Source organism: Ceratotherium simum, chromosome 3 (assembly GCF_057802395.1).
Source record: "Ceratotherium simum simum isolate JZ-2026a chromosome 3, ASM5780239v1, whole genome shotgun sequence".
NCBI lineage: Eukaryota > Metazoa > Chordata > Mammalia > Perissodactyla > Rhinocerotidae > Ceratotherium > Ceratotherium simum.
In genome coordinates, this window is record NC_141902.1 from 79,808,477 (window position 1) to 79,830,883 (window position 22,407).

At 52.4% G+C, this 22,407-nt stretch overlaps 1 protein-coding gene across 2 annotated transcripts in view; it reads left to right on the top strand.

Moving 5' to 3' along the window:
* PCSK6 (proprotein convertase subtilisin/kexin type 6) overlaps nt 1-22,407 on the top strand; it is a 188,450-nt gene that overhangs the window by 155,574 nt on the left and 10,469 nt on the right. The window contains exons 14-20 of one of the 2 annotated variants that reach the window (XM_087428846.1): nt 2,486-2,665; nt 2,831-2,869; nt 8,385-8,487; nt 9,711-9,907; nt 11,869-11,956; nt 14,838-14,941; nt 19,246-19,375. In XM_087428846.1, coding sequence (XP_087284972.1) covers nt 2,486-2,665; nt 2,831-2,869; nt 8,385-8,487; nt 9,711-9,907; nt 11,869-11,956; nt 14,838-14,941; nt 19,246-19,375 — 841 coding nt within the window. The remainder of the gene's footprint in view (nt 1-2,485; nt 2,666-2,830; nt 2,870-8,384; nt 8,488-9,710; nt 9,908-11,868; nt 11,957-14,837; nt 14,942-19,245; nt 19,376-22,407) is intronic. The other variant, XM_087428847.1, reaches the window with a different exon arrangement.

Genomic DNA, 22,407 nt, shown 5'->3' on the forward strand with positions numbered 1-22,407 from the left:
TGCTCCCACCTTAATCACAGTTCATCACTCAGTAGTTAAAATGCCCAGATTGCTTTGTGGTTTTGAAATATAGCTTTAATTTGTTCCTAAGGAGTTGAGAACGGATGATGATTCATAACCAGGGACTGTGTTTTCTGCACCTGTGCCCATGTGAAGTGCTTCTAGTGTTGTCATCGTTAACTGTGTAGCCTGTGTTAGGAATGTGTTAGGGAAATGGCCACAGAGTGTCTAAAGGAACCACACCCTGTGGAAGACCGTGTCCTAGGAAATGGCTCAGGGTGTTTTTTCAAATTGAAGGACCTACACCCTCTAATCCTGGCCAGGCCCGGAGAGGCCCAGGTGACACGGGGCCTGACTTGGGACGGCTTGGGGGCTGCAGGCTTTCAGGGTCTGGACCTTGCCTGGCTAGAGCGATGGTTAAAAGAAACAGGGCTGCTCTGTGTTACGTTGTGGAACTGAATCAAAGTCAAATGCCGTTTAGAACAGCACCAGAGTTTGGCCTGGTGAGCTGTTGGTTAACAAGCCCCAGAGTTCCCAGGTGAAATTCAAAACTGGTTCCCATGCATGGAGGGCAAGGAGAGACCGAAGAAAGAGGCAGACACTCCAGATTAGTAGATGGCAGTTGTAATAAGCAAGGGAACTTACACATATGAGGCTTGTCTTGGGCACCTGGAGACGAGCAGATCTCCACACCCGCCTGCTGTATCTGAAAAGTTTATATAGAGGCCTTAACTGGGTTCAGTCACATATTCAGTCCAGATGGTCTCAGCAACGCCTTACTCTCTCAAGGCTGTGTCCTTAAAATGGCTCCTAGTTTGGGAACGGTGAGCAGGACATACATCCCAAGGACAGGGAAGGGGTGAGGAGCCTCTGATTGCCCAGGTCCAGCTCGCAGGTCAACTGGCTGTCACGTCCCCTCTATCACCTCCTCCAGCAGAGCTGCAGGCCAGTTCTGCATCTGTCTTCCACGCACCCACCTAGGACAGTGTGGATTACAGCCCGCAGGCTTATGGGGTATGTGGACAAGCAGGTCCCCCATTCTGGGATTTGAGGAGTCCAAGAGATTCCCAGAATTGGAACACAACATCAAGTTATACTTGCAGAGCTGCCCGCATTGCAGAAATAGTATATAGACAGATATCTAAAGGCAGATGGCCTGCCATTCAGAGCAAAGAAGGGGAGTAGTATGAGCAGAAGTGACAATAAAAACACAAATCATTACCAAAGAATCAGAGCAATAATTTCCCTCACCTAAAGCATTTTGATTGCCAAGAAACACAATGACAGATAATGAAGAGGAAGCCAGGGGTTTTCCCAGCCAACACAGACATGAAGCTGGCCAAGACACAGTCCCTTGCTTGGGTCACGGTGGCCAGTCATGAGGGTTCCTGGAGGTGGCTTGCAGCTGGCAGATTGTGTTTTGTGTTAGGCTGATCCAGTTCTGAATAAACGCTGAGAGGCTGGGGCAGCAGTGAGTCCATTAGCATGAGCAGCATGTTCTCGGGCAGGTCACACTGGACCTCAGCCCCTCATTTGTTGGAAAATGACAGCAATGACCTCCTCAACACGGTCACACTGCTCCCAACGCTAGCAACACTACAGTAAGAAAGGGAAGCCCAGACCCGTGGCCTGCGACTGATCCGGCCCACAGACATGTCTAACCCGGCTCCTAATGTGTTTTATAACACCAGGGATTTCACCTGGAAATTGCAAGCCAGGTTTCCCACTTCTCTTTACACCTGAGAAGACCTGGCAGCACGGGCCATCGTTCCCATGTGGAGGCGTTCTCTGGCGCGGGATCCCTGCTGCCTCCCTCCCCCTCCCTCCCCTCCTTGCACAGCTGGGTGCCCTCCCTTCGGCCACTGTCCTCCCCATGCCTCTCTCATTTCCCCACACTCAGCCTAGTCTGTGCCATTCATCCTCCTGTTTTCGAGGATGTCCTCCCTACACCCAGCCTTTGTGGACATTTGGGTTTGCACCACCACTGCCACCCCACCAAACTTCCTCACCTGCCCCGGGCTAGCTATGAAGGAAAGAGCACAAGACCAGTGCTCCTGTGATCAGGGTTGAGAGTCCAAACAGCAGGTCTCCTCAGTGTAACCCAGCTATTGTATTTGGAGGCTTATGGGACAAGGCTCAGGGCCAGGCCTGGCCCCAGATCTACCCACTGGATATTCCAAGAGGGGGAGGAGGCTGTTGCCAGTCATGGGGGTGGAGGCCAATTGAGGGAGGCTGCAGTGAGACCCAGGTCAGAAAACGTGGCCTGGGCAGCAAGTGCATCCCTGGTCCTCAGGTAACTAGGAAAGGAGGTGGTGGATGCAGAGGCCTGCTGTGGGAGGAGGGATCAGGGGCCGAGCCAGGCAGTGCCTGGCACTTCTGTGAGTGACAGAGGCCTCTGGCCAGGCCAAGGGGCCAGAGTACATCAAGAATTTCCTGAGGGAGTTTCCTGGCCGTGGGGTCACTCTGTGGGTTTGGTGCCTTCCAGGGAAGTTGAAAGAATGGAGCCTCATCCTGTACGGCACGGCGGAGCACCCATACACCACCGTCAGTTCCCATCAGTCACGCTCTCGGATGCTGGAGCTCTCGGCCTCGGAGCTCGAGCCACCCAAAACCGCTCTGTTGCCGTCCCAGGCCGAGGTTCCCGAGGACGAAGAGGACTACACAGGTAATGAACCTGAAACCAGAGGACATGGCTAGCCTTTGCAAGTTCTGGTTTTCCACTGTAGCTCTTAAAATGTGGGGCTGTTCCTGGAAAAAGGTGGGGTTATGATTGTATGTCTTCTTTCTCTCCTGGAAGTCATAATAATGATGGTAATTTGCACTCACACAGCTCCTTCCACGCATGGCTCTCCTAATATTTTACAGACCAGTAAGTATGCTTCATACCAGTAAGTATTCTCCAACCTTCCCAGGCCGGGAAGCTGAGGTTCTGTATGCCCAACCAGAACTGGGACTTGCCCCCTGCTGCTTAATGAGCCTCCTCCTGGGGCACCCCCTTTTCCTCAGAGGCCCCCGTCTCACGTCTCAGCCTCCTGACTGTCTCGAGCTCATCCCCTTTCAGTCCTTGTAGCCAGAATGTGGGAAGGACAAAGGTGCTAACAGTGCCCAGGATGGCTGGGTTGGATGAGCATGGCCAGGGGAGGAGCTCGCAGTGGAGATCTTGAGCCTCCAGGGCTGGGCTAAAGAGTCAGGAGCGGGTCTCAAGACTTCATGTCAGTAGATACTGTTGCTACACGAAAGAGCTTAAGAATCTCACAGGAAGTAAAGATGTCTCATTGCAAATCCTTTTCCTCCAGTTGTACCATTGCAGGGCGGCCCCTGGTTCTAGGCCTCCAGCTTCCTATGAGGAGGCAGCGGAGCGCTGCAGCAGCCATGGAGAGGGCCTCAGACGTTCCCAGCCACTGGGCTGGGTGCAGTCTTGATTAGCACGTTAGGTAGAAAGCTGTTCCTTTCCCTCTGAGCCGTCCCACAGTGATTTGTGGGAAAAAGCATTTCTGGTTGGGCATATTTTCCTTAGCTAAGTATTATGGCTACTTCATAAATGATGGGTGATATCTAAGAATACTGATGCTTTGAGTTATCTAATAGCTCCTGAAAAAAAAAAAGAGTAACAAGATGGAGAATTCCACCAATACACATCAAGCATAAATTATGGTCGATTCAATTTTAAATTTCTTCTGCCATTCCTCTAAAATGGAACATTGAATTATGTATGGACTAATCTTCTGTTTCCCCCTGTGATTTATAAACTATGGCAAGATTCAGTAATTATTAATAAAGCACTGATTTTTTTTTCTTAAAATCTGTTCCTGACTCTAAGCTTACACTATTCTGGAATCTCACTATGAGACTGTTTTGCAGCCCAAGTCACTCAGTCTTTCTCCTGTGCGGCCTAGATGGAAGGGGGACAGGGCGGGTCCAGGATTAAGACGTGTTCCCAGTGCTTGGGGAAGGTCCGTGCAGTCTCAGGGGCAGGTGGGATGGGCAGGCCAGTAACAGCAGGGAGAGCCAGAGGCAGGGAAAGAGCAAGAGAAGGACGAAAGCAGGAAGGTACCCTGGTGTGAAGGGCAAAGGGAGAGAGGGCATCCAGGAGGAGGAGGAACCGGGGGAGGAAAGGGGAGGGAGGGGGCAGCCACATTAGATTCCAAAGCACAGTCAAGGGCCATGTGGGATGGGGCATCTCGGTGGCCCTTGTGGAAGCAGCCTCAGTCACAGACAGGCCCAGGTACAGAAGCCCAAAGAGAGAGAGAGGGTGAAGGTGAGGGGTGATTTTGAAGTGAGCCAATGATTATTAACTTTTTGCAGAGCTTCAGCGCAGAGGCGAGGGGGGTTGAGGTGGGAGCTTGCAGGAGTGACCATGGTGTGGGGAGAGTCTTCTTGAGAATGCAGAGAGCTGGGCAGATGGTGCATGGCGGGTGATGGGCCCAGGCCAGGGGAGGCTCCACCTGAGAGCAGTTGCCCTGTCAGGAAGGGGTGGGGGAGTCTGATGGAACAGCGGTCCCAGGGGCCAGCAGCAGGGGGTGCTGGGCAGCACTGCAATGGGGGCAGACAGAGATGGAGGGCCAGCTCTCCCTGGGGCAAGAGGTAAAGGAGAGGAGGTGAGCGAGAGGCAGAGGGCAGTCCAGCCACCCACAGTCAGCAAGGACCCCAGGACAGTAGCAGGCAAGACCATCTGCCGGGAAGGAGTGGGGTTCCTGTGGGGGGTGTCAGGCGCCTTGCCAGAGCTGTCAGGAGAGCTGCCCTGGGCAGGGTGCAGCCATGAGGTGGACGGGCAGCTGTCGGCATTCTCGGCCAACATCGCTCCCTAGGAATGGGGGCAGAAGAGGCGGCCAGGGTTATTCCCCTAGGCTGAGGCTGTGGTGGAAGGCCAAGGTAGTGGTGGAGTCTAGAGTTCCTGAAGTAAATGAGGGTGTGGAAATCCAGCTTGGAGGGGGCGAGGAGATGGGGAGGACTGGGGGTCCAGCAGGGAGCAAGGGCAGCAGCCACAATGGGCCAGGTGAGGTGCCAGGAACCCTCAGTGGTCGTTGAACTGAAGGTGGAGAGCCTTGCTATGATGGCAGCCTCAGTGTGGCCTTTGCCAGGAAGACTTTGTCCAGGACAGCTCAACAGGCACAGGGGAATTTATTCATAGGACGAGTGGCATGTCCAGGGCAGGACTGTATCAGGTCATAGACTCACAGCACATCAGCAATCATTTCACAGATGAGGGCAGAGGCCCAGAAGCGTTGGGTAACTTGCCCAGGTCACAAACTGTCAAGAAAGAGACCAGACCTGCAGTGAGGGCGGGCTGTTACTCTCGTGGGCACTCTTGTCTGCAGTGAACCACCTGTACCTTGGTCGCCCACTCCATGCCTCATGGCGTGATGGTGAGGTTCCAGTGCACTTTTCTTGGATGACGTGAATGGTGAGAAAGATTGTGATACTTACTAAACCCTCCTGTTCCTTCATAAATTGGTCTAAGTATGTAATGACAAAGGCCATCGAGAACTCCAAAGTTGCTTTCTAACATTGGTTTGTCTGTTTATGATTTGCTTTTTTATCCTGGATTTGCTCCACAAAGGATTTAAGGTAGAGTTTTCAAATAAGCTTGTGTCTGTCTAACACCCTGAAGAGGGGAGTCAACTGTTAGCCATTGGGTTCAGGACATTTGTTGCGCTCCCCTTGTATTTGGAGCCTTGGGAAGTGACACAGGAAGGCAGCAGGTCTTTGAGGAATTTTCACACTAATTGAGAAAAGGGGAAAAGGAGACATAAGTACAAATTGCAACACAAAAAACATCTGCTCACTCAACACAAAAAAACATCTGCTCACCCAGAGAATGAGTTAACAGCTGTACCAGAGAAAACCACACGCATTCTTGGGAGGGATGGAGTGATTGGGACAACATGGCCAGCCAGGTGGATTTAATTCAAGAACACTTCATGGAAAAGATGAATCTTGATATTGGGCTTTTTGAGACAGTTCGGGTAGAGAAGCGTACTAGGGAAGGTGTCTGCAGATATTTATCTAAGCGTCCTTACATGGGCACATCAGTCCTTGTAGGACTCACGTCTGAGCTCTCCAGCTGGAGCTGGACGCTGCCGGTTACCGAGATGCCCTGTGGGGCTTCTGCTGCGCTTGCAATTGGGTGGACCCCAGCCTTGCATGGGGCTCCTCTTGGGGTTACTGACTACCCTCTCCACTGCAGAGAGGCCCCAGGAAAGAGGGGACGGGAGGGGCTGGGGGTGAACTCTACACACTGTGTACCAGCTTCAGGAACAACTGCTCCAGGCCCTTCCCCAAGGCTATCCCCGTCGTGGGACATACTAGAACATTCTGTTTGTAGATGGTGAGGCCACCTGCACTTTCCCCTTTTCCACCTACTCTCCTTACATCCGTTCTCTCACCCTTCAGCCATTCAGCAAATATTTATTGAGTACCTGCCCTGTGCCAAACGCCTTTCTAGGTGCTGGGAATTTAGCAGCAAACATTCTAGACCAAATTCTGCTCATATAGAGCTTCCATCTCCCATCCGGGAAAGAGTGAGGAAATTTCTGTGTCTCCTCCCTGTCCCCCCAGACCTCCTAAAGACTGAGGAGACTGTTCACTTCATCAAGCGAGACAGACCTGCAGCTTCCCTTGGCCTTGGGGAGAAATCCCTGCAGGAGAAGGCGGGTGGTCCTTAAGTCGGTGTGTCGGGGAGGCCACCGCAGGCCAGGCTGGGTGGGAAGCCTCAACAGCGAAGCTCATGGGTTTTCAGCGCAATGGGTAATTAAAAACCATGGCACAAGAAAGCGTGGATGTCTGAGGCTATCCCCATAAATGGCCTGGGATGAGGTGGGTAAGAATCAAAGCAAATGAGAATTGACTCCAAAATAGCAAAACAGGCTGGAGCTGGGGAAGGGCTGGGGAGTGAGGGTTGGCTCCGTGATGAGCGTTGGACATGGCAGGCTGTGTGCTAGAATGCGACCTCCGCGCCCGTTCCAGTGCCCTTCCCACCCCAGACCAGAGATGCAGTCTACCGCGTCCCCTGGGACGAACAGGACTTTGAAAGGGGTTCACAGTGGAACTCACAATGAAAACTTTGGAAATATCAACAACGTAAACCTTCGGGGAGGGAAGCAAAATAAACGGAGCCTAACACTGGGAAGGTCTGGAGGCCCTTTAAAGACAGATGAAGAGGGCTTTGTGCACCTCAGCAAAGACCCATTGTGGGCAGCAGAGAATGGGGACTTTTGTCTTTTCCTCGTGTCCCCATGAAATGCTGGTGGCCAGCAAATCACCTCCTCTTTGCTTCTGAACTCACTCCCCACCCCCTCCAACAACTAAAACCTTGTAAAAGGTTTTTATTTCTTCCAAAGACTCAGAAATCTTCATAATGCCCCACCAGGCCCCTCCTTGCACTGGGAGGTTTTCCGGAGGCATTTCCCAGAGTGGGAGGGACAAGTGGGGGTAAGGTGGGGGGGCATCACACCACAGTGCTGACTTTGGCACGTGTGGTCATGGGTGAAGAAGACACCTGTGGACATGCCCCCGCCCCAGCCTGAGGGCGATAGACGGCTCACACTATGAGGGCGATAGACGGCTCACACTAGGGTCTTCCCTGTGTTGCACCTAGAGGGAAAGACCTAGAAGGTGAGGTTTGCTGGCATCCACTGAGCTCCCTGCATTTCTCTCCATCACTTTTCCAACAACACACAGGCCCCTAGAGTTAGAATTTGGGGATTGTGGGGGACCTGAGGGAAGACAGCAGTGGCTACCGCTTAGGGTGAGAGTGAGGGAAGCCAAGAAGGAGGTCCAGTGACAGGGCCCAGCCCCCACCCACCCCAGGCCCGCCCAGGGGCAGCCCCACCCGTGGCCCTGAACAAATGAAAATCCATCCTGCTCCCACCACTGCATGTTGGGAATCCTCTCCCCACCTTAGCTGCTTAATTCCCATGGGATCACCACTGCTTCCCAGCAGCTTCCTAATGGCCTCAACGCCCCATAGTGTGTTGCTTTGTCCTTCACAAGGGAAATCAAAAGAGCTGGCTGGTCCCAGCATCATGACTCTGATGCAGGGGAATACACTGCATAAGGTTGTTCCCCACCTCTCCTGCGCATCACAGCCTCTCTTCTAGTATCTCACAGTGCCCACCTCTTCACCAATCATGGTCCCCACCCACCGCTGGCTATTTCCTTGTTCTCAGGCTGCCCCTGTCTAGGGTCATCATACTCTCTGACACTGAAACCCGGACCCCCAGCGGCCCACCACTATCTAGAGAAGCTTCTCCTGACCCTGCCAGGCTGCCATACCCTGGGATATATAGATATCCTGCTATACCTGCCATATACAGGGCCCTAGGGGACTGGATTTGATGGAGAAAGCGTCTCTATGGGTGAAAGGAAATGCTTCTTTCTTTAAGGTGTGTGCCATCCGGAGTGTGGAGACAAAGGCTGTGATGGTCCCAATGCAGACCAGTGCCTGAACTGTGTCCACTTCAGCCTGGGGAACGTCAAGACCAGCAGGTAATGGGCTGGGGCTTCCATCTGCATGTCCTGGAGCCCCTCAGGGTCCCGCTAAGGTGGCCCTCTTTAAGCTGTGTTCTCAGCCCCCCACAGCCTAGTACCCTACTTAGAAATTAATGTAATACCCCAAAAGGAAATCATATAGAGCTTCACTGCTTTGGAATGCTATGTGTTTGAGTAACTTTTTGTTCTCATCACATAAGTAATATGTGTCCATGACAGAGAAATCAGAAGCTGTGGCATCGTGATGTCTGTGCTTATAAACTTTTTCTATCCATTTTGTTAAACAAAAATGGGTCATATTGAGTGTGCCAAGGCTGACCACTTGGGAATTGTAAACAAATGTCATTTTAAGGGCCAATAGTGTTCTAAAAGTCAGCCCTGTTGGCCATGCATGGGGAGCACCCACACACCAGGGCCCAGGCAGGGGTGTGACCATGCATGGGGAGCACACACCCACCAGGGCCGAGGCAGGGCACGGCCGTGCATGGGGAGCACACACCCACCAGGGCCCAGGCAGGGCGCAGCCATGCATGGGGAGCATACACCCAGCAGGGTCCAGGCAGGGATGCAGCTGTACATGGGGAGCACACACCCACTAGGGCCCAGGCCAGGGTTGTGGCCATGCATGGGGAGCACACACCCAGCAGGGCCCAGGCATGGGTGCAGCTGTACACAGGGAGCACACACCCACCAGGGCCCAGGCAGAAGTGCGGCTGTGCATGGGGAACAGGGGTGCAGGTGTGACTCTCCTGGTACCCTAGAGGTCCCAGCCACAGCCGCACTCACTCTGCGCTGTGCAAAGGCAGTTGTCCTGCTGACTGTACTCAATGCCCAGGAGACTGGCTCCCCAACGGCACCAGTGGTGGCGTTTTGTGAGAGCTAAAAGTTCCGGAAGTCACATAACTTCTAATCATCATGGTGCCCACGGAAGCCAAACATAGCCTCAGAGTGCCTCCCCCAGGACAGCTTTGAAAGGAAAGGATTCCCGGTTCTTAGGCAATCCTCAACCCTCTTCTATGTTCTTAGGAACCTCTAGGCTGTGCTCACCAAGACAATGGGCGGTAACAGTTTAACCTTCACCCTGGGGCCTTTGTGTGGGGAGCAGCAAAGCCTTCCTTCCCAGCCAGCGCCCTGCCTCAGCCTGACCCAGCACTGCTGGGGGTGGTGAGGCGAGGAGGAGAATGAGTTGGAAAGGCCCTCTCCCGTTCTTGCTCCCACAGGAAGTGCGTGAGCGCGTGCCCCCTGGGCTACTTTGGGGACACAGCAGCAAGACGCTGTCGCAGGTGCCACAAGGGGTGTGAGACCTGCTCGGGCAAGAGCCCGACCGACTGCCTGTCTTGCCGTCGCGGGTTCTATCACCATCAGGAGATGAACAGCTGTGTGACCCTCTGTCCTGCCGGATTTTATGCTAATGAAAGTAAGTGCATGTCTGCCAGCATAGAAATGATGAGTCAGGCCCTCTTTCTGGGCTGGGGTCCCCTCTCCTGGGAGAATTTTCCAAGCCCACTGCTTCCTATGTACTGCATCCTTCTGAGAAAAGACCCTTAACAGGGGAGGGAGGGAGAGAGAGTGAAATTGAAGCTCTCAGACCCTGTTGTTAATAGCGCTTCACACACAACAGGCCAGAGCAGTCAAAGTGATGCTGAAATGAATCCCCGATAATTGGGGGAACTTCATGTGTCTGCAAATCAATGTCCATTATCAACAATGGGCAGAGAGATGGCTTGGGCCAGCTACTCTTGGGCTCAGTCTGATTTCAGATATGAAAAGAGGATGGCCTCTGAGGATGCCCTGCTGTCTGTCCTGCAATTTCTCCTCCAGGAGAGACTGCGCCATGAGCTTCTCTGTCGCACTGGACGTGTGCACCGGGTTGGGGGTCTGGGGATCCGGCACCAGCTTACGGACTTGGTGGTCAAAACTGGGTGAAAACTCCTCCTAGGGAGAGCTGCTGAACTGAAATTAGGATTTAAGTGTGGGCAGAAGGTATGCAGTCCTCCATAGATGAAGAGGAGCCTGCTGGCCAGTGCTAACTGCGCTCAGAAGAGACCGGTTAGTCTTTGTGGCAGACTTTACAGGTAGTGATGACACCCTAAGAGGTGGGCGATGCTTTCCTCATCTTACAGATGGGGAAACAAAGCTGAGAGAGGGCAGAAGGCCCCCAGGTAGTAATGGCACAGGTGGGCCTTGAGCTCCCAGCGGCAAAGCCAGGTATCCCGCCAAATCCCAGGGAGGTGGGTGGATGGGCAGGGGCTCTGGGGCCCAGGACCCCGTGCCAGTATCTCACCAACTCTCCTCACCTTGGAAGAGGCAAAAGAGAGGGTTTAGGTTACACTGATGGAGGATAGTTCTCAAACAAGTTGAAAGCCACCGTTTTGACATTGACAATCGTGCAGGTGGCAGGCCTTCCCACAGAGCTGCTCTCGGGGCCTTGCTATGCAAGAGGGATCGTTGATCCAGGCTGTCTCCACATCACTGTTACTCCTGTGGAGAAGGAGCCAGGAAATCTTTAAAGACATAAAGCCATCAACTAAAGCTCTCTTTAGAGGAGAAACAGTCATGCAGACACATTTCACAGCCTTTGTGAATGCCTGCCTGGTCCGCACCCAGACCTGATTCCAGGGTGGAGGCTCCTTCATCCCCACCCTGCTCCCCGGAGAATCAGCCACCCTCATTGAGCCAATGTGTCCTCACTAAGCATCTGCCGTGTGTGTGTCACGCCACCTGTGGGGCCCTGAGGAGGAGGCACAGAGGTATAGGAAGCAGCCCCTAGCTTCCAGGCCCAAAACACAGGGTGGTGTTGATAAGGTGCCAGAAGGAATGACCTAGATAATAACTTATGCAAATGCAAGTGGAAGTTGTGGTGATCCAGAATTTCCCCAGGAGGGATGATGGGCATCACGGATTCATGTCTCAATGTATATAACCAGGAAGTCTCCAATAAAGACCCCTGTGAAGGCTCTGCGGGTCGGGTGGCGGGGGTCGTGCTCAGAGGCATCCCCAGTCTTCACCCTGTCATGTTAATAAAGGCTTGCACCTGATTCATCTCTGCTCAGTTAGGCAGGAACTGGCTTCAGTCCCTTTGAAATAAGCGGAACCACAGGGTGTCTCCTCTGCAGAGGGCCCACCTCCAAGGCCTCGAGGTTGTTTAGGGACTTTGCTCCAGAAGAGAAAGGTGAGAGACCTGTGATCCGACACCTGGATGCGCACGGTCTCAACGTGGCCTCTGGCTGTTTTATTACTGCATCACTCATTCTGGAGACTGACATCGGTAACAAGCCGTTCTATCAAAACCACTTTGAAATGCTGGAGTCTCGTTTGCCCAGATTTGACTCACGTCCATTCTTCCCCTTCTCTTTTCCTCATCTTATTTTTCTCCAGGTCAGAAAAGTTGCCTTAAGTGCCACACAAGCTGTAAAAAGTGCATTGATGAACCAGAGAAATGTACTGTCTGTAAAGAGGGATTCAGGTAAGACCCTCCCTTCAAACCCGAAGAATGGCAAAGTGTTTATGCTATTTTTAGCTTCTTTCATTGATTTACCAAGTTTTTGCAACTTTTTCTTAAAAGCTAAAATTTCAGAGGCCCAAAGCTTTTCAGGGTAAATATTCCAAGTCTTTTGAAATCAGATTTCCACTTAGAAACTGGTGTTTAAGATAGAAAGTCAGAAGATGGGTAAAGTCTCTACATTTTATGCAGCATTTGGAGAATTGGTAAAAGCAGGAGTTGATCTGTCGTATAAAGCAGGGCTGGCTGCTGGAAGGGTGAGGAGCTCTCACAGATGCACAAGCTCCCTTTTTTAGGCACCAGTAACCCCATCTGCAGTTTCCCTCCCAGTCCAGGCAAGGCAGGGCCTTTGGGATGCCCATCCTCCCTCCTCTCCATCGCTCGGTCTTCTCTTTCTTTCTTCCCAGCTCTGGTATCTCCTTCTGGGTGGAGAAGCTTACTCCCTGGGGATGCTCTTTAGACTCCTGGTTTTCCCTCTTCCACCAAGCTCAGCACTCATCTTCTTTAAAAGTTTAGTCCAGGGACTAGCACCAGGGTCTGCGTTTTAAGGAAGAAAAGGAAAGGTCAGCGAGAGCAGCGTTCTCATCCCACAGTGTGCAGAGGAGTCACCGGGGTTCTCTTTAGAGTCAGGTTCTGACCCAGCAGCTCTGTGGCTCTGCATTTCTAACAGACCCCCAGATGACGAGGATGCTGTTGGTCCTGGGAGAGCAGCCTTTGCATAGTGAGATGTTAGAGGCCTGCACCCACCTCCCCCACACCAGCCTCTCTTCCACCCAAATGCTGCCATGACTGGAATTCACCAGGACAGTTGAATTCTTTTGGAGTAAGGAGTGAAGGAAGACAACTTAATGAGCATTCTTAGTCCAGGTGCTCTCACCAACACTGCCTCATTTAATCTTCACAGCAACCCATGACGTAGATACGATTATTATCACTCCCATTTTACTAACAGGGGAGAGAAACAGTTTCCCCAGGAAGCACAATATTGATGCCTTATTGGGGTTCCCCTTAACCTGCCCCTTTCTTCCAGGTCAGGGCGAAGAGAGCTCACCGCCCAAGCACCTGGGAGTCTGGGAAGGGAAGGGGAACCAGGACCCCAAAGTCACACATCACACCTATTGTCATTTAAACCTGGTAGCTGTTTAAGTCAGGATTAGGAGTGCAAGGATGAAGTGGTTGAGGAAGGAGATCCCCAAAAGGGAAAAGAGCCAAGGGAGAAAGGCGGGGACATTCAGCTGACCACCACAGCTAGGGGAAGGGGGAGGTGGCTGTGATGGCACCTCCGCCCTGGGCTCCTCGCCCCAAGGCTGGTAACTGAAGATGTCAGCGGGGAAGGCTCTGTGGCTCCAACTCACTGGAACCTGTTTCCCAGTGGGGATGTGCAGGGGGTGTACCGGAGGGCTTGTTTCTGCATCCTGTGGGTCCCATGGGAGAGGGGAAGTCAGATGCTCAGATCAGGAACGGTGTCATGGGGAGAAAATGCCTCTCAGGCAGTAGCCACACAAACGGAAGCAGCAGTTCCAGCCATGACAAGCGTTTAGAGAGGCACGCAAACTCTGGAAACATGGTCAGCCATAATCCACAGAAAGCTTCCTTTTATTGCCCAATATCCTCTTAAGCTGTGGCTTCAAATCATCACGTCACGTTAAAGTGGTGAGAGCAGCCAAGCCGCTGTCTCCCAGCCGTCCATCTCTTTAGGGGGATAAATGCAGGGAGGGTTCACCAGGGACTATCGGGTATTAGACTTAATCTAACTTCCAGTCATATTGCCCTGGTGCCATGATGAGGAGGAGCCTGGGTGGATGTCTGCCATCGATGCAGAGAGACTTTCAGACCCCACAATGTCTCCCTCCTAAATGCGGGATTCTCTGGATCTCACGAACACCCCAGAGCACTTGTTCGATATGACCAGTGGCAAACCCATTTACAACATGTGCATCCAACACAGCGTAACCTTGGGAACTGAAGAAATGATAACTGGCATTTATTCACACTGCTGTGTGCCAGACCTCGTTCCAACATTTTACGGGTATTTGCTCATTGAACTCTCAATGCAGCATTATGATTCAGGAGCCATGCATGTCCCAATGAACAGGAGAGGAGACGGAGGTGCAGAGAGGTTAGCTGCCTTGCCCAGGGTCAGGGTTGCACAGCTGGGAAGTGGCAGAGGCAGGATCCTGGAGTGGGTGGTCCAGCTCCAGAGTCCACTCCAGAATCTGTGCACTCAGCTGCCTCACTGAGTGAGGTGAGGGCAGTCACCGGTGAGATGAGAGGGGAAGGCAGGAGCCATGTCAGGCAGGGCCACTGGGTCCCAGGAGTGGATGTTATTTCAAGTTCATTGTGACATGTGGAAGGTTTCAAGCAGGCAAGGGGCTGGGGCAGATCTGAGTTTCAGGATCAGTCTTGCTTCCACCACCCCACTCACACATCACAAATGCCAGTGTGCCACCAGGGGTAACCCACACACGCTCAGATTCTCCTCTTGGGGTTTGGGTTCGAGTTTGATGTCAGAGAAGAGAAGCCATCATAGACCAGGAGAGAGCGTGAGGACTTGGCCTCTTGCGCCGGCACCAGGGCCACGGGGCTTTGGGGATGGAGCCCCGGGCCACCAGCTGCCAGGAGGTAGAGGCTCTGCTTCCAGGCCCAGGGTGTCCTTCCAGCCGGACCTTCAGCTGGCCCCAGGACAGCTTTTCCTGCTTTCATTAGCTTGGAGCCTTAAGTGACACAGAGAGCTGTGTTTTGGCAACTTTCATTTCCTCTCATGAAAGACGTTTGAGGACAAATCATAATTTCATTAAAATTTTGGAAGAGACATGAAAACTTGCCTTATTTTTCTTTTTAACAGCCTTGCACGGGACACCTGCATTCCAGACTGTGAACGGGGCACCTACTTTGACTCTGAGCTGGTCAGATGTGGGGAATGCCATCACACCTGCCAAACCTGCGTGGGTAAGTTCCTTGCCTGCAGGGGCAATCATTTCATTATGGCTGACAGTCGGAACCTGGGTTACCCACGTGGGTAGGCGAACTACCTTGAAACCCAGAAAGCCCTAGGACTTCATTGGCTTCCGTGGGGATTGCAGCATTAAATCACAGAGGCCCCACAGGGGCTGGGGGGATGGGGAACGGGGCGTTAGTGTTTAATAGGTACAGAGTTTCAGCTTGGGAAGAGGACCAAGTTCTGGGGATGGATAGATGGTGGTCATAGTTGCACAACAATGTGAAGATACTAATGCCACCGAACTATATTCTTTTTTTTTATTTATTTTTTTCCCCCAAAGCCCCAGTAGATAGTTGTGTGTCATAGCTACACATCCTTCTAGTTGCTGCATGTGGGACGCGGCCTCAGCATGGCCAGAGAAGCGGTGCGTCGGTGTGCACCCGGGATCTGAACCCGGGCCACCAACAGCGGAGCGCGTGCACTTAACCGCTAAGCCACAGGGCTGGCCCTGAACTATATTCTTAAATGGTTAATATGGTAAATTTTATGTTACGTACCTTTTACCACCATTTTTAAAATTAAAAATAAAGAAAAACCACAAGGGCCCACTTTGAAGGATCAGCCTGGGTTTCCTGACGTTAGAAGCCCAGCCCAGCAGTGGCTGCTTTCAGGCTGAGTGCGGGAGCTCACTGCTCATGAGCTCTCTCGCCTGGAAGCTCAGCCCTTGCTGTGGAGTGGCACTGCCTAAGAAGCAATGTTGTTAAGATTCAGAGAGGTGGGGGCCGATTCCGGGTTGAAGGGAGGGAGGAGGCTTTTTAAACATAGCCTTAGTCCTTTAGTACCTCTCTTCACTTATGTTGAACATTTGACTCAAAGAGGAAAAACTTCTATAAACAATTTTATGTGTATTGTAATTCCCCACAAAGATTATAGCACAGATGTCTTCCAGGTACAATTTTTATGCAGAAAAGCAGAAGATGCATTCGTTTTATTGGGTTTCATGTTGCAGAGTTATTTGCACTAGAATGTGGAAGCACGCTATGAGTTTGTGGGCTCTGATACCTGTTGGGCTAAATCTTCTCCTCTTGACCCTCCATCCTGACCCAGCACTGTAGTCCTTGTTCTAAGAAACTCACCTTAGATTGAGTTTTTGCTGCAGACGATTTAAGAATTAGTCTCTACTGAGTCACAATTGCCATTATATGGCACAACCCTCCCGATGTGAACGCGTGGGCCCCACGTGAGTATCAGCCGTGCTTTCCGGGAGTGGACATGCCGGAGAAAGCAGGGCTGTGGCCAAGGCCTGCTCTTGAAGCCTGGGCGAGATGTGACTTCCTGGGACACCCTCCTGCCACAACCCCCGAGGGAGCAGGGGCTCAGCAATTAGAAGTGTTCTCAGCTGCTGGCAGCTCAGCAGCTTTTCCTAGCAGTTTGCTCTGTTGCCTTTTTGTCTGTCATTTTATTCTTTGTTTCTTTGACTTGTTTAGCCCAGGTTGAGTAAGGAGCATCACTGATGTCACTCATTTAAATTTCATAGTCACTTGAATCAATAAAGGTATCACACATCAGGCATGTGGCTTTATAACGCCTTTGCTTTCAATAATTCAATTTACTTTTCTTTTCTCCACGTCCCCAGACTGCCTGTTGGCAAACAGGTTTATAGAGTCACTTGTAGGTTCTCTCATCCCAACCCAGTGGCTTTTCCATCGCTTCAGGGAATTAATTCAGCGCTGTGCAGGTCTAAGGCTGTTGGGGACTCCCCCCTCCTCTCCACGCCCACCTGCCTGGGTTCTTTCTAAGCTCCTGGGGTGCATGCATCCTCCCCTGGCTGCTGGTGGGGACAAGGACCCCACTGCCCTGTTCCCGTTCCATGTCAGGTGCGGGTCTGTGTCGGAAACAGCTGTTCTCGGCTGCCAGCTCCCCACAGCCCTGGAGGCCCAGGCCTGCCTGGCTTCTCCCTCTCTGCTTCCACTCAGTAACCGCTGCTCCCCACCACTGGTACAGGGGCCTGGGCACATTCCTGGGGAGTGTCAGGGTCAGGCCTGCAGGCAGGGCTGGCCATGGTAGCATTCATCCCCATCCCTGGCTGGCAGTGCCTCAGGGCATTCAGCAGTGACTCACTGGGGACAAGCCTCTTGCCTATCCCCAGTCCAGGTACCCAGCACATCCTGGCACAGAGGATGTGATTCCTTAGGGTCACTGGTCTACTGTGGGTTGGTGCAGGGGACCCATGGGATTGGAGATTGAAGAAAAAAGGAAAGCGTTTTACATCTTAGTACCCTTAATGGCACATTTTTCCTGCTTTTTGAACAAGGGCCCCACAAATGATGTAGCAGGTCCTGTCGAAGGAGAACCCGTTTTGCTATTATCATTATGATCTTTGGAAGCTTTTTAAGTGTCTGAAGCCTGTAAAGTCTTGTGACTTGGAATCCGTAAGAGACTTTGAGTTATAAAGTGCATAATTTTTAGTAATTTTGAAAATAGTTTGTCCTGAAAATTTGTGTTGAATCAGCTTATTTTATTGTGGTAAAATATCCATAACATAAAATTTACCATTTTAACCATTTTTAAGTGTAGACTTCAGTGGCATTAAGTACACTCACGTTGTTGTGCAGTCGTCACCACCATCCATCTCCAGAACTTTTTCATCTTCCCCAAATGAACGTGTTTCATCAGTTTTAAAGTTTAGTGAATTGAACATTAAACCAAGTACAAACAAGAACGAGTGTTCTTTCCCACCACAGAAGCTCCTCAGGCATTAAGGACCCTAGTGGCTGAGGCAGGACATCCTGGGTATCAGGGTTCAGTAGGGGAGGCCCGAGGAGGGGGACAGTGCAGGAACCACACAGCTCCTGAGACCCGGGGCTTCCGAGGGCCAAGCCACCAACGCCAAACGCTCCGTTGAGATGTGATGAAGGAGTGGCCAAAGCACAAGAGCAATCTTCCATCAGAATGACGTAAACCAAAGAGAATCCCTGCACGGTTATGGGGCATCCGCAGCAAGAGAGGGAGGACACCCCACTTGGAGGCTCTGGGAGAGTCCATTACGGAGGCCCCGTCACCCCAAAGGGCTCTCACTTCTGCCTCACGCTCACAATCCTGGATGAGCTCAGAATTCCCTTCCAGGCTTAAAGCTGTGGTTGTGAGAGATGAAACCAGCTACCAGAGCACCAGGCCTTGTGGCTGGCAGAACCACCCTGCAGACCCCTGTCTGCAAAGGAGTCTTCCTTTGACACAGCCGAGAGGCCCGTCATAGTCCAGAAGTTACTCCAGGAAGAGGACCAGGTATCTCTGCCTTAGCTGTCAGGCTTCTATCGAAGACCACAATCACATTAAAGTGGGGGAAGATGTTTAACAAGGGCTGTGCTCACCATAGAGCATCTGAGATGATTCTTCCCCTTGGTCAACACTCTAAGCCCTCAGCCAGCGGCCACCTCGCTGCCTTTCTCTGACATCCCATCAGGTGCTCCTCGGGGACATTTGGCACAGAGTGGACGCCCGGCACTTACTTGTTGGAATGAACGAATGAACAGATGGGCAGAAGGCATGGTAGCTTCACTACACCAGTGTCTGCCCCAGGCTGATGAGTCTACTTGGCTGAGCTGCAGGGTTTCCCTCATGACTCTTGATCCTTCATTCAGAGCATTTGTCTCTCCTGGGCCTCACTCCCTGCCCCATGAGCCTTAGTCATTTTTCCTCTGTCGTTGAAAATGCCCACATCATCTTACAGTGTTCTGTCCAATAGAAATACGACGCAAGCCACAATGTGAGCCCCTGATACAATTTTAAATTTCCTAGAGAAACAGGTGAAAATAACTATAACATATCTTATTTAACCCAGTGTCTAAATATTATCATTTCAACGTGTAATCAATATTTTAAAAAATGACTATTTTGTATGTATTTTCTATGCTAAGCCTTTGAAATCCAGTGTGTGTCTATTTTACACTCAGAGCACATCTCAGTTTGGTCCAGCTGCATTTCAAATGCTCAAAGCCACAGGTGGCTGGCTCCAGCAGAAGTAGGGCTTAGACCTGTTGGGAAAGGAAGCATTCAGAATCAGGGCAATGAACGTGGCGTGGGCAGTGGGGAGGTGTGCAGAGCCGGGCTCAGGCCTCCATGTCCCCATCTGTGAAATGGGGATGTGATGCCCACCTCCCAGGAGTGGGTGGAGAGGGCCCAGTGCAGACGCACGTGGTAGTGGCCTTGGGTGTCTGAACAGGACCCAGATCTCACAGGGCACTGCAGCGGGCCTGGGACACCTGATGGGCAGGCAGTCCCTGACATCTGCTTCTTTTCCCTCACCCCTCAGGGCCCAGCAGAGAAGAATGTATTCACTGTGCGGCAAACTTCCACTTCCAAGACTGGAAATGCGTGGCCGCCTGTGGCGAGGGCTTCTACCCAGAGGAGATGCCGGGCTTGCCCCACAAAGTGTGCCGGAGGTACGTGCCCCTTCCAAGCAGTCTTCCTGGGTCAGACCAAGACTGCGGGGAAGGGCGGTCAGCTGTGCCAGCAAAGGGGCAGGAGCAGCAGGAGGGCCGAGTCTGGCGGCCCTTTCCCCAGGGGCTGGGGGGTGGGGGCTGAGCAGCAGGCACCACTGTAGTGGGTGTGGTGGGCAGACAGGGGCCCATTTACAGCAGAGGAGACCCCTGCAGTTAGTGATTGCCAAGGTCACAAGTTAGTTGGTGGCTTTCATTTCTTTGTTCAGTCAGTGAGTGTTTCTTGAGCACCTACTGTGTGCCAGGCACTGTGTAGCTGGGAGAGGGCACGAAGCAGAATAACAAGGTGCTCACACCCTGTAGCAGACTCCACAGGAGCTCCGACCCATGCCACAGCTTAGGGTGCATTCACACTGTTGGTAATTAAGGAAACCATGGGTTGGATTTTTTTTAATCAGGTAATTTTGAGAGAATAAAAGATCCTGACAGTTTCCTCATTCTAAAGCCATTTCCCATCCAGTCAATGAGCATATACTGTAATCCCTCTCATTTTCCTTTTCCATTACCCACACCCCCCATGTGTCCATGCAGTGCACAATTCTTGTTAGGTGGCTCCTGACCCTGTAGTGCTCCCTTTTGTCATTGGACACGAGCAGTGAAAGAAGAGGCCATTTGCGTGGGTGTCCTCTTATCATGCTGAATATTGCCATAGATCAGGACTTCATAACCTGGGTCCCAGGAACAGGGCCGGCGGCAGCCTGCCTTGTTCAGAGTAAGAGCAGCAAAAAGGAGTTTGAAGGTGACCTTGATGATAGTGATATTGGGGGTGGGGAAGGGACCTTCTTTCTGAAATAGACTCAAAACAAGGGAGCCCCAGAGGCCCATGTCAGAGCAGGGCTGGGAGACCGTGCCCCATCCTCCAGCTCACAGCTGGAGACCCACAGTGGGGTTGCCTCCCCAGGCTGTGTTTGAGAACTGCCCTAGGTTGTAACCTATTCTCTTACAACAAAAACACCAATAACCCTGCATTGAACCAATGAGAGACCACCTAGTCCTTGCGCTTGTGCAACCCACAAAAGAGGGTCCAGAGGGGATTATGTATCTGGCAAGGGTCAGCCCCCTCTCTTGAGCTGGTTTGAAATAGGAACCTTACCACCTTCACCCAGCCTTGCTGAGTCCGTGCAGGACCCTCAGCACAGATGTCCGAAGTAAACCTTTCATTTTAACCAGCCCGCTGGTTCGAGGGTAATTAATTAGACTAAGTACGCAGCCCAGGGACAACATGGAATTGAACAGTGATAATCATTTTCATTTGTCAGATGCCTGGATCCCAGAGGATGCTAGGTATTCCCATGAGTGCAGCAACCAGCCCCCCATGGGGCACCCAGAAAATATGGTGTCCCCAGCTCGAGGAGGCAGGAGGCAGGCAGCTCCCGTGAGCCCCTCCTTGGGCAGTGGAGGACAGAAGCTTCCTGGATGCTCACTTCCATGGGCGGGGAAGCTTTCAGCCCCAGAGGGGAGTCCAGTGCTGGGGCTGGCACACCAGGTCTTGGAGATACAACCCCAGGAAGAGCCCTGCACAGGGCGCCAAGGGGGTGAAATGGCAGCACGTCAGAGAGCTTCTGTCTTTTGGGTCGCCTGGCTCTGAAGACCCCTTCAGTGTGGATTCCTCCCAAAGAAAGAATGGCCTTGGTCCGCTTGGTTCTGCAGGGCCTCTCCCCACTCAGGCAGCAGCAGCTTTCAGAGTGCCTGGCTTCCTCCAGGCCCCAGGATGCCGAGTGGTGCTATGGCCAGCCCCTGCTGACTGGCCCGGGGCTGCTCCGAGGGAGCAAGCAGCCAGATGGGGGCTCACATGGAAAAGCCAGGCCAGGACACAGGCTTGCTGGTCAGCATCCCGAGTGCTAAGAAGACCCATGATGTGAGGCCCGAAGCTGAGAACAGTCCAGAGTACGTATCTCAGAAGAGGTGCCGGACACCCCCAAGACCTTGTAAAAAGACCTATAAGAGCAAGCCAGGACCTCTTTGAAGACAGAGAACCACTTGGCGGGGTACTTGCCTGAGGGGTCGGCTAACTCCTCACACCCTCAGCCCTACCCCTGCCTGCACTCCCTAGGCTCTCCTGGGACTCAGTGGGGGCAGAGACTCACAGACATGCCTTCTGCTGTATTCTGTGCCCAGACTGAAGGGTGATGAGACTTCTGCTGTCTGACTTTCACCTGGAACAGCCTAAAGAAAAAAGGCTGGTGGAAGTGGCCCCTGCGATGGAGCAAGGAAACAGGGCTGCAGTGGGCACGCCTGCCCTTCCAGAGTTCGGCAGGGCACAGTTGCCATGGTGTTTTGGGGGTGAAGTAGGTTCCGTAGAAAGTAGCAGAACCAGAGGCATCTTGAAAGTCCCCTACCCAAGAGGACCTGCCGGGCAGAGTAACCCTGACGGAAAGGAGCCAAGAGGGTCTTTCAGAGAAGCTGTGGACTTGAGGCAATTGGGGGTCAGCTTGGGGGGACATCACCCATCCCTGGGAGCAGCACGATGCTGGATTCTTCCCCTGAGCTGGGGCCTCCAGATCTCAGCCCCAGCCAACCGACACCTTGACCTTGGCCTTGTGAGACCCTGAGCAGATTGTGCACTGAGCCTGCCCAGACTTCTGCCTGCAGGATGGGAGATACTGAATGGTGCCATGTTAAGCCACTGCATTTGTGGGAATTTGTTATACAGCAGTAGAAAACCAAAATGCCTGCAGTCCCAACCAGGGCCAGCATGGGGATCCCAGAGCTTTGTGAGGTTGTATTTGGAAAAGAAAGTAAACTGCGTCCAGCTGGTTCTCCACCGTAGCCCGCTCCACTCATTGTTTCTAGGTGCAGCAACCCTCAGCCTTTGAGATTACTGACCTCCTCATTAAATGGCTTGGTCCTAGCTCTGGTCTCACTGGTGGATGTCGTCTGTAAGAGAAGCGGGAGGGGGAGGTGTCCCCAGGGAAAGTCCCCTGTGCTGTGGCATCAGGGGCCTGTGGCCAAACCACCAGAAGGTGCAGCAGGTC